Source organism: Euphorbia lathyris, chromosome 5 (genome assembly GCF_963576675.1).
Source record: "Euphorbia lathyris chromosome 5, ddEupLath1.1, whole genome shotgun sequence".
NCBI lineage: Eukaryota > Viridiplantae > Streptophyta > Magnoliopsida > Malpighiales > Euphorbiaceae > Euphorbia > Euphorbia lathyris.
The window spans coordinates 68,066,829-68,085,177 of NC_088914.1; the positions used below are offsets into that span (position 1 = coordinate 68,066,829).

Below are 18,349 nucleotides of genomic sequence, written 5' to 3' on the forward strand. Positions count from 1 at the left end.
AATCCCGTGGATTCGATACCCGTTCTTAACCGGATTATTACTTGATACGACGGGGTACACTTGCCCCTAAGTAGTGGCGTCTAGTAGAGATAGAGCATTTAGGAAGATCACATCCTTAGTCATAACGCACTTATCATAACATACATTTCGTCGTTAAAAAAGCTCTACCCATACGACACCCCATCAAACCTCAGTGATGTTCGATCAGAAAGTGAATCTCCATTTAGAGGAGGCGAGCCCAATCAACGGGGACGTTGATCCTCTAAGTGGATGAGGATGTAAGGGGGGCAGTTTGACCATAGGCAAACTCAACCTCAAGCATTGGCAAAGCTATGAGAAGGTTTCGACATGAAGTGGCGAATGAGACATATCAACGTGCATTGATAGTAGATGCAGAGTTGGTATAAGCAACATTATAAGGGACATAGACTACTCTGGCGTTGGACAACTTAAGCACTTGTTTATATTTAGCAGCAGGATCCTCCAAATTAACACGACCAACAGTATGAAGATATGTACGGCCAGACATAGTTAATGAATCCAAATGACCATTAGGCACATAAGAATAAACAAGTTGGAATGGACTGAAACATGAACTGCGGTTAGCAACATGATAATGTGCGAACTCAGGCTGACTTCTAATCCCAGCTCTTCAAATGATCCCCAACCAAACGCTGTAATAGATTACTAAGTGAATGATTCACTATCTTAGTTTGGCCATCCGTCTGTACTGAACTTCAGTTGGGTTCCCACTATTTTCCATAAACTATGCCAAAAATGGCTAAGGAAACTAGTATCACGATCCGACACAATTGACTCGGGCAGCCCATGTAGGCGATAAACATCGCGAAAGAACAATAGAGACACGTTGACATCATCAGTGGTCTTCTTACAAGAGATAAAATGAGCCATCTTGGAAAAATGATCAACAACAACAATAGAATCATTACCACGTTGTGTGCGGGGGTAACCCGAGAACAAAATTTATGCTGATATCGACCCAAGGCTGTGAAGGAATAGGTAGCGGCATGTCTAAACTAGTGTTACTAGTTGTATCCTTAGATAATTGGCAAATGCGACAACGTTTCACTTAGCATTCTACCTCCTTACCCACCACTAAAAGAAAATTACTTTTTGGCAACAAGTTTTGAAAACAATAGATTGTTGCTAATAAAATAACTTTAGCAATGAAAGTTTTTGTGTCTACACCAAAGAATATTGCTATAAATTCTTACCTTCCTCCTTCAAAAAATTTTGGCGGGTGGGAGTTACGGGAAAAAGGTAACAACTTTGGCAACAATAGATTATTGTAAGTGAAATTATTTTTACCAAAAACTGCATATTGTTGCTTTAAATAAAAGCCTTTATAGTAACGATTGAGTGCATTTATAGTAAATATTTTGACAACAGAAGTTGTTGTGAAAGAAAACTATAAAACTAATTAAAAAATAAAATAAAAATATAATGTAAATGAAATATTTAAATAATATAGTATATTTAATAAATTATACAATTTGAATTGAATTAAAAAATATTAAAAAAAATCTTATTTTATTTTTTAATATTAATAAATTTTAACTAGTATTCAAACTTTAAATATAGATATGATAAATTTTGAAAATTAAGAATTATGTAATTGAAAAAAGTTTGCAAACTTATGCAACATATTAATTTATTTATATGTTATAAATATTAATAATAATTATTTAGTTAGATATTATATTTTATATTGTGAAATAATACTTTTTTGCAACAACACTGTTGTTAAAAAGAAAGTTTGTCGCAAAAACTTACAATATTTTGCAACAAAAATATTGTTGCAAAAACTAATTTTTTTTCATTTCCCTATAGAATAATTTCGTTTTTTTTTTTTCATTTCCCTATGAAATAATTTCGTTTTGGTTTAAGTTATGGGTTATTAATGACTTGTATATGTTCATAAAAAAAAAATGACTTGTATATGAGATTTATACATATGACTAACATAGAATTCTACTATTGTTTGAGATGTATCTTTATTAATCATTTTAGATTGAAACACAGTTTGTTATAAATTTAACAAACATTTATTTTCAATCAGCTAGCTACCGGTAACAACTATAACTACCAATTCAATCAAATAGAGCTGATAGAACCAAACACCTATAGGTGTTGGAGCAAAAACAGCAAACAGAGGCGTCATGGGTTCTTGCAAAAACGGTTCTGCTACTAGCTAATGTAATTCCAAAAAAATAAAAATAAACAACACTAATTTAGATGCAATACGACATAATCAGAATATATATTTGTCCACTGCAATGTCCAATATACATAATCAGATTTTTCTTAAAATAAAAGCCTTCTCCTAATCCATACCCTTTATTGTCTATAATTTCAACTTTTTATTGTCCTATAGTTACATACAATTCCAGCAGGTATATATATAATACTACATAGGAAACATATCTGGAGCTTATACTGATAAATCCACACAAGTAGCTAGCATTTCAATAGCATAATAATGCTCTATTATGCAACACCACATTCACATATGGTTAGTTTGATGCAACTGGTACCTTGCAGCAGATGTCGAGAACATCGTCTAAGGGGGCATGGTCACCTGTCGCTTCATCTTTCCTGGCGTACAATAGCTGCTTCCCTTTGAAAACAAACATCCCTCCCTACAACCAAACCATAAATTCAAGTAAGGGGATTTTAATAAAGACTTGCCTCATCAACATTATCTTTTCACTTGTTCATTGAACTACTCATACTTGGCTAGATATGCTCATATATAAGTGATTTTGATTTGATTCATAGCATCATTTTTGTTAAAATGAGACCTGTTGTGGCCACTAGGCTAGTTATAAGGCCTGCTGTGGCCAAACAAACAATTAAACCGCCTATGTATATTAACATAAATTTTTCTAAATGAGACCTGTTGCAGTACACCCTTTCTATCATCTGGCGTGGCTTTGATCGTGTAACTTTTTGAAACATTCCGCAGTGCATCAAATCTTGAGAACACCTTAGCCTGTTTCAAACACATAAAAATAATGCATGATGCAAATAACTGTAGGAAAAAAAAACAATGTTTATCAGAAATAAAGGAAACATCTTTACACTGGCTGAATTGAAGAATGTCCGTCCCAAGCCAAAGTATAAGCCCAAGACATCATAGGCCTGAAGCAAAATGGTAGTCCTTAGTGTCTACCGCCAATAAATTTAGCAACAGAACGTATTGGTTAAGGAAAAAGAAATTTGTACCTTGCGACTAGGATCGCAATATAGGCAATCCAATGGAAATGGTAGCTGCAACAATATCATTAATTAAGGTCACCAAAGAAAAATGTAATAAGAAAAGTAAGACTGAAACATGGAAAGGCTTGGGAAATGTATTAGTACCACTAGAGATCCATATAATACGACCTTAGATAAATTGAAGTGAGAATTGCAAACTTGACTCCCAACATTTCATCTACTTGTTAAGAGAGTGTTGAAACATTATGAAAGATGGATGCTTAAACAGCAGTGTATTTCAATCATTCTAACATGTTACCACATATATCCATTTTCTTCAAAGAGACTAGTAGTTAGTTTTCTTTCATATGAAGCAAGTACACATGATCACCTGATTTGAGCATCATAAAAATGAATAACATGCTAGAAAAATTCAGGACCTTCATGCTACAGAACATGATTGTAAGGGGGTATTCAATTGATCACCCTGTATCCTTTTATAAACAATCCTCAAGGCATGATAGTCAGTGCATATAGAGAGAGTATGCTTCCAAACCACATCAGTCCAAAAAGTAATAGAATAAGACAACATACAGGTACAACTATAATAGGTCTTTTTCGAGAACATCCAAACACTATTCGATCCATGATTTCCAAGTAGCTCTAAAACACTAGGATTACAGACAATTGTTGTAATTATACAACATAAAATACCAGAACAGTGCTAACAAAATAAGCTACCAATCATAGTTGTTAAAATGCATGCCTCAGGCGCTCGAGCAAGGCTCAAGGTCTTGCGCCTTAAACTTGAAATTGAGGCGCTGTTCAAAAGGCTCTCACCTTGTGCGCCTTGGAGCCTAGAGCCTGGTGCGCCTGGCAGTTTTACTTAGGTTTCCTTTACAATTTTTTATTTTTACAGTTTTTTTTTTAAAATAACTGCTTTACTTTTTTGAAATACCGCTTTATTAACTGCCACTAATCTAACTTAAATAAGAATAATCTTAACCTTCAATTTAAATAAGAATATGAAGAGTCCTAGTCATAATTAAATTTATAAAGAGAAAGATTAGGAGAAGAGTCCGGTACAATCCTCCACGCCAGTGAAAAACAAATTTCCAAAGACAGCGTGAAGAAGAATGAACTTCATTAGCTCTTTAGGTTAAGACATTAAGTATATGTTAGTGTCTTTATGAAGTATATGTTAGGGGTAAATTACATCGTGATGTACAACCTTTACCCATAATCACATTTTGGTGTACAACCAAAATTTTGTCATACTAAACTGTACAACCTTTTAGTGACCTCGCATTAAAATGTACAACCGGTAATTTTGACCGGTCAACGTCTGGTCAACGCGCCACCTCATCACTTTTAACCTCCTAACAAATAAAAGTGGATCCCACCAAATGTTAAATGTCTAATTTAGCCTTAATTATATTTTCTTTTATTTTTTATTTTACTTTCAAATTAATTCCATATTTTCTCTCTCCTAAATTATCTCCTCTCTCTCTCTTTGGCCTCCCTCTCCGTTAAAGAACAAGAAAAGATACTGAAAAAGGCTGTGAAGGAGGAAGACGATGGAAGAGGCGGAGGACGGAAGAGAGAGAGTGGAGAGAATTTAGGAGAGAGAAAAGATAGAATTAATATGAAAGAAAAATAAAAAATAAAAGAAAATATAATTAAGGGTAAATTAGACATTTAACATTAGGTGGGATCCACTTTTATTTGTTAGGAGATTAAAAGTGATGAGGTGGTGCGTTGACCAGACGTTGACCAGTCAAAATTACCGGCTGTACACTTTAGTGCAAGGTCACTAAAAGGTTGTACAGTTTAGTGTGACAAAATTTTGGTTATACACCAAAGTGTGATTATGGGTAAAAGTTGTACACCACCTATGTAATTCACCCTATATGTTAGTTAGGTACTTTAAGTTAAGTATATATTAGCACTTTGTAGTTAGTGTCTTTATAAAGTATGAACTTAATTTGGTGGTTTTGACATTTATGATTTAGTATTATGTTTTTATATGATTTTATTTTGTTTATGTGGTCATAAGTGTGTTTTTTTGGTCTACTCTTAACTAGTAAAAGAGTATATATTTTTATTTTATACTACCTCCGTCAGTGGCGGAGCCAAAAATTTAGACTTGGGTGGGGGGCTAAATTTAGTTGTGGGGTTAGGGGATAATTTTTGAAAGTCCAATCCGTCAGGGCTGGGCAAATTTTTTTTAGCATCCGACACGTTAAAGTATCATCATTTTAGTGTGTTGGCTAAAAATTAAAAGTGTCCAACGTGAAAAGAGTAAATATATTTAATTTTCTATTAGTCTAATGCTAGTTTCTAAAAAATTATAACGTTTTTACAATTTTGTTTGAGAAAACATTTTAAAACATTTTTTATTTTAGTTTTATATTTTTTTTTATTTTTCATAAATTAAAATTCAATTTAGAAATTAAATTATTTAAATCTCAAAAATAAGAAACTAATTTTTTATAAATAAAAGACAATAAAAATAAGTTGAAAAGTGTTATAAAAATAAAAATTCCATTTAAAATAATTAGTAATGGTAATATAATTCTATAAATAAATAAAAACTTCCTAAAATAAAAGAAAAATGAGATTGGTGAGAGTTGAACTTGGACCTCATAAATAAGAGTATACATCTTAACCATCTCATCTACTTCAAAGCTTTGTTATAATACTACATATTGTATATAAAAACTAATATTAGGGGGTTACAAGGGGCAAAAGCACGGGTACTCAAGGGTGGAGCCGGTGAACGGGAGGCTTCGGCCCCCCGAGCCCTAGGCTGGCTCCGCCTCTGATCTCCGTTTCATATTACATGTTTTTTAGAGATTTTTTTTGTTTCATATTATATATCATCAGTACACGTTAAGTCATCTTTTTTTTTTCTGCTATAAAATGTAGATATAAGGAAATTAATTAGAATAATTAATTTATTATAGAATAAATAAATATTAAAATCAATAAAGTATTATACGCCTCGTGTTTCTAAAGCGCGCGCCTCGCCTTGCGCCTAGAGCCTAGGCTCTGGAACCCCTTAGCACCGTAGTGCGCCTTGCACCTTTAACAACTTTGCTACCAATAAACAATGTGGTACATCAATGGGAAAAAAACCATACCCGCTCAGCTAGGATACGAGCTTTATCAGGCTCACCAACACCAATTGCAATTAGTTTGACACCAGCCGAATCAAATTTTGATTTGTATGCTTTCAGCTCCGTAGCAAAATCCCAACTTTGGAAAACCAAGCACACAAACACTTGAAGACTGAGTCACCAAATCAGCTATCAATAATAATCAATGGAGTGAATTCACTTACCAGCAAATGCAACCAAAGTGCCTCAGTAGCGCAACAACAGCAATTCCCTGCAAATTTCCAAAGTGCATACCCATTTAGAACTATTACTTTCCAGAATTTCTAACAGTAACAAAAGAAATTATAAGAAGAAGAAAACCTCATTTTGGTCCCATAGATCCTTAATCATTAGGGGTTGCCCAGCGGCAGTGTAAATGGTAACATCGCCGAGAATTTCCCCGACATCAGTAGCGTAATCGGAAGTGGAGGATTGCATCACGACAGGCGATTTAGTGAAAGTAGAAGTGGTGAAAAGAAATGGGGCGTTTGGTGATTTTGATGAAGGAAGAGAGGGAAATCGGGAAGGGAAATTGGAAGATAGGGTAGAGGGAAAAGAGAAAGTAGAAATAGATTGGAGGGGCTTAGAAGATTGCACCATGGAAATGGCCATGGCCTTGATTTTTGAAATAGTTAGCCGTAATGTGCGCCGAATTAATGAACGGTCAAGCAGTTGAGTTTCATCCGAATTAGATTGTGTTTTTCTAGGACCGCTAAAGAATCATTTCTATGCTTATTTATTTTTGATAAAGTAAGGTTTATTTGTTTTTTTCTAACATTGGATGAGCTTACTTTGTCCAAGTTATTATCATCCAATATAATATTAACCATATTTATAAATTTTTTTTGCTAATATAACAATATTTATTTAATATTAAAATATAATATTTTGAAATTATCAAATTAATAAATTTAATATAACAAATAAATATAAATATTGAAAAAATATATTTTTGAAACTAAATAGTTATTATTTTTTTTTAAATTATACGCAATGCACTTAAATTAAACAAATAAAAATTAAAGACAAAGAAAAACTCTCGTCCCATATGATTCAAACCATAATCTTTATAGTCATAGATAAACTCTCAACCAACAGGTTAAGAGGATATATAAATAATAAAATATGTAAATTATTAAATTATTAGATTATTAGATTTTAAATTTTATTAGTATATATCTAAAATTTAAATGCTAATTAAATTTTATTAATATTGATAAATTTATGATATTTATTTAAATATAAAAATAATTAATACTCAATAATATTTATTATTATTCTTAAATGGACAATAATAAGCATAATTGTTCTTAAATAGACAATAATAAATATAATTGAAATGATGGTATAATGGCAAGTATTAGAGTTCTACTTTTATTCAAAATTATATATTTTTTTGTTTAAGTAAACATGCTGAAACTAACCGTATCAAATTGCTCAACTGACACTGGGTCAATCAGTTTATGGTTAGCCCGATTGGTTTGAGCGGTTCTAAGCAATTTTCAAAGATTCAAAACTCGGGCCACCTCCTCTCTAGAATCGTGAGCGGTTCTGATTGAACCGACTAGTTCGAGTCGGTTCTTACAACTATAGTTTTTTTTCCTCGATTTTGTCCTCCGGTTTATCTTTAGGTTATGACTAGGTACTACTTATATGTAAAACAATTTTTTCGAACAACAAATTAATCAAAATCAAACATACGAGCCTTAAAGTTTTAACTCTTGTTATATTTGCAAATTAATCAAAATACAATCCATTTAATATAAAAAAATTTACTCCTCCACTTCCAAATAATTATCACATTTGACCAAATAAAAAATATTAAGAAAATAATTATTTTGTATTAAATTTATGAAAGATATACTAAATTACCATTTCTCTCTCTTTATTGATAATCCTTTTTTTTTTGTTACATATTGATAACAACCCAAATTATTCTTGAATAAGGAATAAGGGAAAATTAATAGAAATAATGACAAACCATTATTCCTTCTAAAAGAGATATTTAATGACAATTATTGCAGGATTAATGCAGGGGTGAATATGCAAATAATGGAGAAAATGAAGGAGTTTCTAGCATTATGCCATATCACGTGTACCATGGCGAGATACGCCATAACGAGATACGCCCGATGAGAATGAGTAGCGGAGACCCGCCATAGCTCTCAAGGAGAGCGTACATACGCCTTGACGGATATATGAATACCAAAAGGCGCCTTTATTACCATCCATGAATGGGAATAAATACAATTAAATGGCAATTAATATCCATTAAAGGGGAATAAAGACTTGACTGTTCGAATACCTCAACTCTGAGGGTTTCAATGCTAAATGCTGGGATTAATGGAGAATTGATAGCAATTAAAGATGAGTAATGACATGACTCTTCACCTGCTTCCCCATTAATGCTGAAGGTTACAAAAACCTATATAAATACCCCAGCTTCCTAGGATCAAAGGTACACTTACTGATTCTCTACTTTTGTGCTTATAGTTTATTCTCAGAAATATTACTGACTTTGGCATTGGAGTGTCCCCGGCCGATCCCAACGGCGCCTGATAGGGAAGTGCTCCGATCAAGTATTTTTCCACAAGTTATCAATTGGTGCGGTGAACGTGGATCTCTAACAAACAGAAGATCACAAAATCTTGATTGTATAGAGTTTCACAAAGAACAAAACAATGGAGTCAACAGAATAGAAATCACAATCTCAAACTTTGGCTCAATCAGTACAACAAATCTATCCAAAGATACAGTTCTCCATATATTGGTGGGAAAAAGTTTTCTACATTAAATCTGGAATTTTATGATGAAAAAGATAAGTTTCCTCCCCTTTCTTATTCATAATAAAAACTATTTATCTGACATTGTTAGAATTTCTTTTACCAACGTAAGAGAATTGAACATATTGAATCTATTTGTGATTATCGTGTAATTGTCCCTAACTATTAAAGCCATTATGGACTGATGAATTACAAAATTGGATAAACGAAACTTTCATACCCTGAGCTAACTACAAAATAGTGCAAGTGTCAGTTTCGGATCAGAACATTAATTTATGCAAAATTCTTAGGATATACATGACAGTTCCTTAGAGATTGTTTGGATGATAGTATATGAAGGTAGGTGATGATGAATTTTGAGCAATTTTCCTTACACCCCAAATTGGAGGAGAATCATGGTACATGTATTTTTCTTCCAAAATTACCCTTTGTATTTTATTTTATTCGTACAAATGAAATGATTTAGGAGTAATTTTATATATACCTATATTATTAAATCATCACTTACATTTCTTTAATTACACCTCATTCAAATGAGGCTTTAATGATCTCTGAATGCCATTAATGTACGGATGCACAATATTAATTGCAAGTAAATAGCAACTATGTAAGATATCTTACCCAATATAGAATGTCATAACTTTTATTACGTTTAAAATAAATATGCTATCTTGGATATTAATGCGCATTGAAATACAAAAGGACATTATTCTTAAACCATTCTCATTATGGTTATTTATTAAGAATTCATTATGATATTCATGTGCAGTAGCAATCTTTATGGTTATGACCGTTATACGTGATATTATTACTAAAACAAGCACGATTAAAATTCTATTATGAATTTGTTTGACATATAATATTTACTCGGTTTTATCCTTTGACTAAGTTCATTCTAGAGGCAGTGACCAACGTGAAGGAATTATTAAGTTGATTCCAAGATGAACTAAAAATTCCATAAAGAGACATTGCATCATACATGATATTTGCCAACAAGGCCAATGCAAACATTCTTTTGCTATGAAGTATGTTCCATGGATCAAGCCATTGATCCCCAAGGTAAGTGAATATAGCTTTTATGCCTTACCACAATCTTTTAATAATGGACAGAGTATGCCCCACTTCTGGAGTTCTTTCAGTGCTAACCCACAGGTACAAGGGAGTTGCTAATACTACAACCAGTGCAAACACTGATATGAAAAATAAAGCTCAATCCAAAGAAGTGTATATGCAGAGTCACTTCAGAAAAATTTCTTGACTATGTCATTAGCAAAAAAAGGTGAAAAGAGCGCCTAAATAAAAGCCCTGTGAGGAAAAAGGTGAAAAGAGCGCCTAAATAAAAGCCATGCGAGGAAAAAGGTGAAAAGAGCGCCTAAATGAAAGCCCCACTATGGGTGAGAAAGATCCATAGGTTGAACGGGCGGATCATCATACTAGAAAGATTGTCAACAAGCATATCAAGGTATAAAACAATTCCTAGCAGAACCACCCTTGATGAGCAGACCAATCTGAAGGGGAGACCTGCATTTGTATCAATCTGTCATGGATAAAGCTATGTGCACCGTGGTTATTCAAAAAGAAAAAGGTCAGCAGTTCTCCATCTATTATGTTAGCAAAATGTTGAAGGATGAGGAGACAAGATATTCGAAGCTAGATAAAACGGCTCCCACGGTTGTGACAACATCCATCCGCGTTAAACCATAGCTCCAAGCATAACCTCAACATGATCGAGATCAAGATCAAGAGCCGGCTTCACCATCACGATTCAACATTGAACACATGGATGATGAGATTGAAAGGCGAGTACATGCCGCTCTGGATAGACAAGAGAACAATTCAGAAAGATACGCCATCCAGTTAATAGGAATTCGCCATTCACAGCGCGGATCATGGGGTACGAGGCGGAAAAAACGATTAAAGCTTCCAACTTGCCACAATATAAAAGAGAAGAATCAATATAAGCGGGACATTACATATCCCGAACCCAAAGGAGGGGAGCATGTAACCGTTGGAAGAAATGCCAAAGCGTACTACAGGTTGGCCACCACACTGAAGCTTGCTGGCAGCTGGCAAACTAGATAGCTTTGTCCAGAATAACAAATAACAAGATGACAAGCAGAAGACAGATCCCAAAAATAAATTCAAAAGTGTCATTAATGTCATAGCAGATGGACCAGTGTATCAGCCACCCGTGGAAAAAGCAAAAATATCCGCTCTGGATAAAACATCCCTCCATTGCTCCTTTTGCAGAAACAGGTCCAGTAATCTCTCCACATGCAGATGCATTGGTAGTAACAATGGAGATTCAAGGATGGGAGATAAAATAAAGTGAGTAAAGACACGGGCAGCTCTCGCAATGTCATCACCAAAGGTGCATTCGCCAAACTAAAGGTTGATCCGATCCAAATAGAAACAACCATTGTTGACATCATTGGAGTGACGGGTCACACTATCCAGACCAAGGGCCAGAGGTTGCAGCCCTAATTTCCATCCGTCGTCTGACAATGTACATTCCCACCAGCAAAGGAGGAGTAATGATTAGCGGGAACCAAAAGGTGGCTAAAGAGACTTATACTCGGCGTCACTATCAATCCGCCCACAATCCAAAGAGGACGAAGGTGAGAAATATTAACTTGTCACTACAGCTTTGGGCGACACAGAAATGCTCCTTATTGCTGATGGAAAGCGGGTGCGGATCGCCAAAGGATTAAAACTTGAGATCAAAGAGGATGTTAAAAAAGTTCTCATTGAGTCTGAAAGCGTATTTACATAGGAGAATGATATCCCCATAGGAGTAAGCCCAGATGTGATTACTCATAAGTTAAACATCATTGAGGATGCGGTTCTAGTTGCTCAAAAAAGACGGAACCATAGGCCTAAAAATCAGTATTTTTACGTATTCTTATATATGCATTAAACTGTTATAGTATCCTATATTTTATAATTTATTCTTTCTCGCCATACTTCTTATATTCATTTGCCTAGCTTTTAGTGCTGATATACGCCCAGTGGCTGGCGAATGAAAAGTTCCACAGGTGGATCAATTACCTCAAAGATATGACAGTTGATCCCATCACGGGCGGATCCCCTTTCCATAAAAATAAGAAGCACAGACCCTCAGGAGCTTTCAAATGAGCTCAACTCTCTCCTCAAAGATAGGAAAAGGATTGACCACCATCAAAAGCGGGTTAAAATCGTCTCAAACATGAGATCATTACACCCTCAACTTTCTCCTTAAAGATAGGAGAACACTCTCATGGGCGGATCCATCTTTAGATGATCACCATTCGAGAAAGAGTTAAAACATTCCTTGGACGCAAGGACTTTACACTCTCTCACTCCCTTCCCAAAGAAGGGTTCACAAGTCCTACGAGCAGATCGCTTCACCTCAAAGATAGGTAGCAAGTTGATCCCCTAGGCAGCTTTACTTCCTCTAGAAGGAATAGAACAGCTTCAAACCTTCACAAAGGTTCGCACAACGGAGTATGGCTGGCCACCTACTCCATATTAAATCCTACAAACTTATATATTTACTTACGCAAACGTAAAAGTAAATGGCGACCATAAGGATTAAAACAATTGTACTTAAGTTTTACAAACAATCGGACAATAATCTCAGCGGCGGATCGATCTACCTCAAAGATAGGAAACAATTGATTGCCGTCAGAGACAGAGTTAAAACATTTCTCAGACGTGAGAACTTTACACTCTCAAATACTCTTCCCAAAGAAGAGTCTCAAGACCTGGCGGCGGATCGATTCACCTTAAAGATAGGAAGCAAATCAATCGCCTAAGGCAGCTTAACTTCCTCACCAGGAATAAAAGCTTCTAAACCTTCACAAAGGTTCACACATTGGGGTACGGCTGGCCACCTACCCTAAACAATCAGAGAAATCCTAAACCAGATTCTAGAAAATTACTTGCTAAAAGATATAATGCATTAGTAAAAATAGTTCTGGAAAGCAAAGGGTTCATCCAACTAATGAAGCCTCATCTTCATCTCCAAATAATGAAGCCTCGTCTTCATCATCAAAATAATGAAGCCTCGTCTTCATCTCCAAATAATGAAGCCTCGTCTTCATCATCAAAATAATGAAGCCTCGTCTTCATCTCCAAGTAATGAAGCCTCTTCTTCATCCAATTAATGAAGCCTCGTCTTCATCATCAAAATAATGAAGGCTCGTCTTCATCTCCAAGTAATGAAGCCTCGTCTGCATCTCCAAACAATGAAGCCTCGTCTTCATCTCCAAACAATGAAGCCTCGTCTTCATCAAATTAATGAAGCCTCGTCTTCTTTCAATTCATGAAGCCTCGTCTTCATCCAATTCATGAAGCATCGTCTTCATCCAATTCATGAAGCCTCGTCTTCATCCAATCAATGAAGCCTCGTCTTCATCCAATTAATGAAGTCTCGTCTTTATCCAAACAATAAAGTCTCGTTTTCATCAAAGTAATGAATCCTCATCTTCATCATAGAAATAACAAAGTCACGCCTCCACAAAATGCACAAAAGTCCCTAAATGGCTGATCATTCTTACTGATCCCTAAGTGCGGGTCATTCTCCTCAATATAGCAGAACTGAAGAAAAGAAGTCCCTAAGGCGAATCATAATCCTATGCGGTAGGAACAAATGGTCCCATAAAGGGCAGGTTATTCCTTTCTAAAGGAAATATAACTCTCAAGAAGCCCCTAGAGGCTAACAATGGATACCCGGCCACCTATCCACGAAGAAGAAAAAATCCCTAAAAGTGCATCATATCTATATATGATCCAATCTAGGGCGGGTCCACTTTCCTCAAAGATAGGATAAAGTGATCTCCCATCTAGGGTGGGTCCACTTTCCTCCAATATAGAAAAATAAAACACCATTTAGACAGCCCTAAAGAGCTTTTTATACCTTTAGGGGGGCTTCTGATAACAACCCAAATTATTCTTGAATAAGGAATAAGGGAAAATTAATAGAAATAATGGCAAACCATTATTCCTTCTAAAAGAGATATTTAATGACAATTATTGCAGGATTAATGCAGGGGTGAATATGCAAATAATGGAGAAAATGAAGGAGTTTCTAGCATTATGCCATACCACGTGGACCATGGTGAAATACGCCATAACGAGATACGCCCGATGAGAACGAGTAGCGGAGACCCGCCATAGCTCTCAAGGAGAGCGTACATACGCCTTGACGGATCTATGAATACCAAAAGGCGCCTTTATTACCATCCATGAATGGGAATAAATACAATTAAATGGCAATTAATATCCATTAAAGGGGAATAAAGACTTGACTGTTCGAATACCTCAACTCTGAGGGTTTCAATGCTAAATGCTGGGATTAATGGAGAATTGATAGCAATTAAAGATGAGTAATGACATGACTCTTCACCTGCTTCCCCATTAATGCTGAAGGTTACAAAAACCTATATAAATACCCCAGCTTCCTAGGATCAAAGGTACACTTACTGATTCTCTACTTTTGTGCTTACAGTTTATTCTCAGAAATATTACTGACTTTGGTATTGGAGTGTCCCCGGCCGATCCCAACAGCGCCTCACAGGGAAGTGCTTCGATCAAGGATTTTTCCACAAGTTATCACATATTAAATTGAATCACTTTTCATAAATTGAAAACTTTTTTTTTGAAAAATAAATTGAAAACTTAAAATAACGGATCGTCTGGCGGCTGCTGGTCATGAAGAGATGTGGGGGATCACAACCTATTCTTCTCCTCCGGCGTTTCTTTCTTCGCTCCTTTTGGAGGACGTGGTGGGGGTTGGCTTCCCTAGGCTAATCCCATGTTAGGTTTTTGTTTTGTTTTTTCTTTCATGTTCCGACAAAAAAATAACAAAAAATACAATTCATATTAAAATTATTAATAAAAATAAGAAAAAAATTGCATTAGAACTAAAACTGATAAATAATATGAAATATATATATATATATATATATATTGCAAAATGTGACGATTGTTTTAAAATGAAGGGAGTTTTTTTTAAGCAAAATGAGAGAAGCATTAAATTTAAAATAATTTATAAAATATTGTGAACTTTAAGGCTTTAATTTGGATTAAATTGAAACTGTATAATTGACCACTAATTCATTGTGTGCCATATAAATGGTGTGGCGTGGCGGGATGAATTCCTGGAATATACGTATGGCTCTACCTGTCTACGAGTACAACACAGATTTATGGTTCTAACTGTCTACAATACAAGTACAATACAATCAATAAATATCTACATTTCGGAAACTCATTAATGTATAATGAAAATATAAAATATTATTATAATCATCATGCTTTTTAGGCTGTTTCCAGTAAGTAAATTAGTTATTTTGGTCGAAATTGAAAATAATAATAATAATAATAATTTTTCTAACAAAAAATTTAAACAAACAGCCGATCTCGATGAAGATTTAAAGTATAATTTATAAATTATTATGGGTAAATTATATATATATATATATATATATTTTTTTTTTTTTGGTTGAAGGTAAATTATATATATATGGTATATAACCAGTTGGTCTAAAATAAAATAAATTTTATTTTCATGTATAAAAAGCTTATGTTTAATTTTAGGATATAGTTTCTATTTTTCTAAAATAAAAATAAAAATAAGATGAATGAAAAAAAAAATAATAATATATATATATATATATATATAACCTCCAGCTCGGCGAGCTAGAGGCCAGTTCTCGCTCGGAGCCCGTTTCGATCCACCTGACTTCTCCAAACGCACTCGAACACAACTACGAGCCAACCTACGAAGCCTAGTCCATCCCCACACCTATGTCTAAGCCTTAAAAGTCTCTCTCTCGCCACAAGGTAGTGAGAGATGTGGCATGGAAGTTGTGGGAAGTTATGAGTAAATTAGTGGTGGTTAATGGAAGTCAGTGAGGTGGCAAGATAGTGGGCAAAATCTGAGAGAAATTTATGGGTTAGTGGGTGAATTATTTACCTAAAATGCCACTAAAAAATACTATAAATAGAGCTCAAAGTCTTCATTCCAACACACTCATTCAACACACAAAATCCTCTCTAAAAGCTCAAATGCTTAGTTCTTAATTCTAGTTCTTAGGTTCTTCCTTTTGTTCTTCATTCTTCCTAGTTTTAATTCCTTCTTTTAGTTTGCTTTAGCTTTCATTCAAGTTCTAATAGCCCCTTTCCAAGTTTTTTTCAATTCAATTTAGTATTCCTAAATCTCAAGTTTTCAATTCATTAGCTTTCCAAATTACTTTTTCCAGATTCGTCCAGTTATTTTTCTAAGACCAATTCCATCTATTTAGAGTCTGTTTTTTCCTTTAATCCCTTCAACAAATTTGTTCCTCAATTCCTGAAATTAATTTAGCTTTTTGATTCATCCAATTCCGTGACCAGAAACTATGTTTACAAGCTGATCTTTGCACCCAAAATCGTTTTAGATATTCTGTTTCCAGCTCTTAGTATAATTCGTTCAGTAATTTTCTAAGAACATTTTCGTCTATTTAAAGTTTGTTTCAACCTTCGATCCCTTCTAAACATATGTTCTTGACGTCCTGAAGTTAAATTTAGCCTTTTGATTCTGTGTTTGTAATCACTCATACGGTTCTCCCGAAATTGAAGGTCAAATCTGCCCCATTCTTACCTATTACAAGTCAGAAATTTTCTAGATCAATTCTGCTCGTGCTAACTGACTGTGGTTAGGACTGTAAATGAGCCAAGCCGATCATGAGCGGCTCGATGATCGACTCGATAAAAGCTCGGCTCGGCTCGATTTGTAAATGAGCCGATCGTGAACACGATTTATTAGCTCGGTTCGTAAACGAGCCGAGTTTGAACAGGCCAAAGCTCGGCTCGAAAGCTCGTGAGCAGGCTCGATTAGAACATTTATGAACAAATTTTAGTTTTGTAGAAAACTATATAGTTTTGTGTTAGTTCACAAATATCTAAACTTAATATTATTTCATTTGCTATTAGATGTGTTCGTTCACAAACATAATAAATGAATAATAGACGAACGATTTGTAAACATCTTGTTTAGACGAACTTTGCTTGTGAGCTTGTTTATATACACAATTAAAGAGTTATTTGCGAGAAAACTTCACAAATATAATTAACGATTTACTCATAAACAATTCGTGGTTAGATAATTTTCTTAATGAACCAAGTCCAAAAGAGGATTTTGGGCTCGAAACAAGCTCGAAGCTCGGCTCCATCTCGTTGAATTTCAATCATGGGGAATCTCAATACTGAGTTCTATAAATTAAATATTTTGCCAACATTAAAATGGGGGAGTTTGTTGAAACACCTTTCCACATGATTTTGATTTGACAAAATTATTTAAGTTAATCCATGATTAAGGAACAATTAAATTTAAGTGCTTTGATTTAATTGTACTAATATGTTTGTTCAATGTTGAGTAAATATATAAATACAAATGGAAATAAAAAGTAAGACAGGTCGAAGTCAGCATTAGAATACAACACAAGCTGAGTGGAGTGTAACTCGGCATGATAGAAGATCTTCAGAATAAAAGCCTAAAGATCAAACAAATCAACGAAGCTGAGTGGAACGGAACTCAGTATCAAAAGCAGAAAAGTCTTCTTGAAGAACTGTGTCTTGCAGAACGAAGCTGACTATGAAAGCTGAGTAAAAGAGAACTCAGTATTTGCATTAGCAAACAATCGAAGACAACGGCTATCAAAGACAAGCTGAGTGATCTTCAGGACAGCACGAATGATCCGTTTGGATCAACAGACAAATTCAAGATTCAAATCATTTCTGCTTCAGACCTTAACTATAAAAGGACATGATCATTCTTGGATCATCAGCCGATCACAACAAGAACAAAAAGAGTATACATACAAAGCACACAAAAACCAAAAGAGATCTTACACCAAATTTCTATTCTTATGTAAAAGCTAGATTGATTTTCTGTAATCATCTAAAGTATTCTTCATCCGAAAAGAACAATTTGTATCAATTGTAAATTGAGAGTGTTGTGCTGAGTACTTGGTGTTAAGTGCTCAGTGGTAGAGAAATCTAGGTGTTCGGTTATAGCACTTAGTAGGAGTTGAGTAGACGAATAGAGGACGGTACTCTTGCATATTCAACTGCCTTGTAAATGGTTTGTGCTCTACCTTTAAAGAGCTCAGTATTGGATTTAAAAAGCCCGGAGGGATTCTGGGGACTGGACGTAGGCGGAGAGGC

The 18,349-nt window shown here is 34.7% G+C and overlaps 1 protein-coding gene across 1 annotated transcript; it reads right to left on the reverse strand.

Moving 5' to 3' along the window:
* Positions 1–2,264: 2,264 nt before the first annotated feature.
* Positions 2,265–7,087, reverse strand: LOC136231052 (thioredoxin-like protein AAED1, chloroplastic). Its single transcript, XM_066020296.1, has 7 exons — positions 6,699–7,087; positions 6,563–6,609; positions 6,363–6,477; positions 3,247–3,291; positions 3,103–3,162; positions 2,918–3,013; positions 2,265–2,660 (listed from the first exon to the last, which is right to left on the reverse strand). The coding sequence occupies exons 1-7, from the start codon at positions 6,987–6,989 to the stop codon at positions 2,535–2,537; spliced, it is 780 nt and encodes a 259-aa protein (XP_065876368.1). The 5' UTR covers positions 6,990–7,087; the 3' UTR covers positions 2,265–2,534.
* Positions 7,088–18,349: the final 11,262 nt, after the last annotated feature.

Excerpts from the sequence above, each read along its gene's own strand:
- LOC136231052 (XM_066020296.1), bottom strand. The coding sequence starts at position 6,989 with ATGGCCATTTCCATGGTGCAATCTTCTAAGCCCCTCCAATCTATTTCT. Across the intron at positions 6,478-6,562 it reads CACTTTGGTTGCATTTGCTG|TTGGGATTTTGCTACGGAGC; the intron begins GTAAGTGAATTC and ends GGTTTTCCAAAG. Across the intron at positions 3,014-3,102 it reads CATTCTTCAATTCAGCCAGT|GCTAAGGTGTTCTCAAGATT; the intron begins GTAAAGATGTTT and ends TGTTTGAAACAG.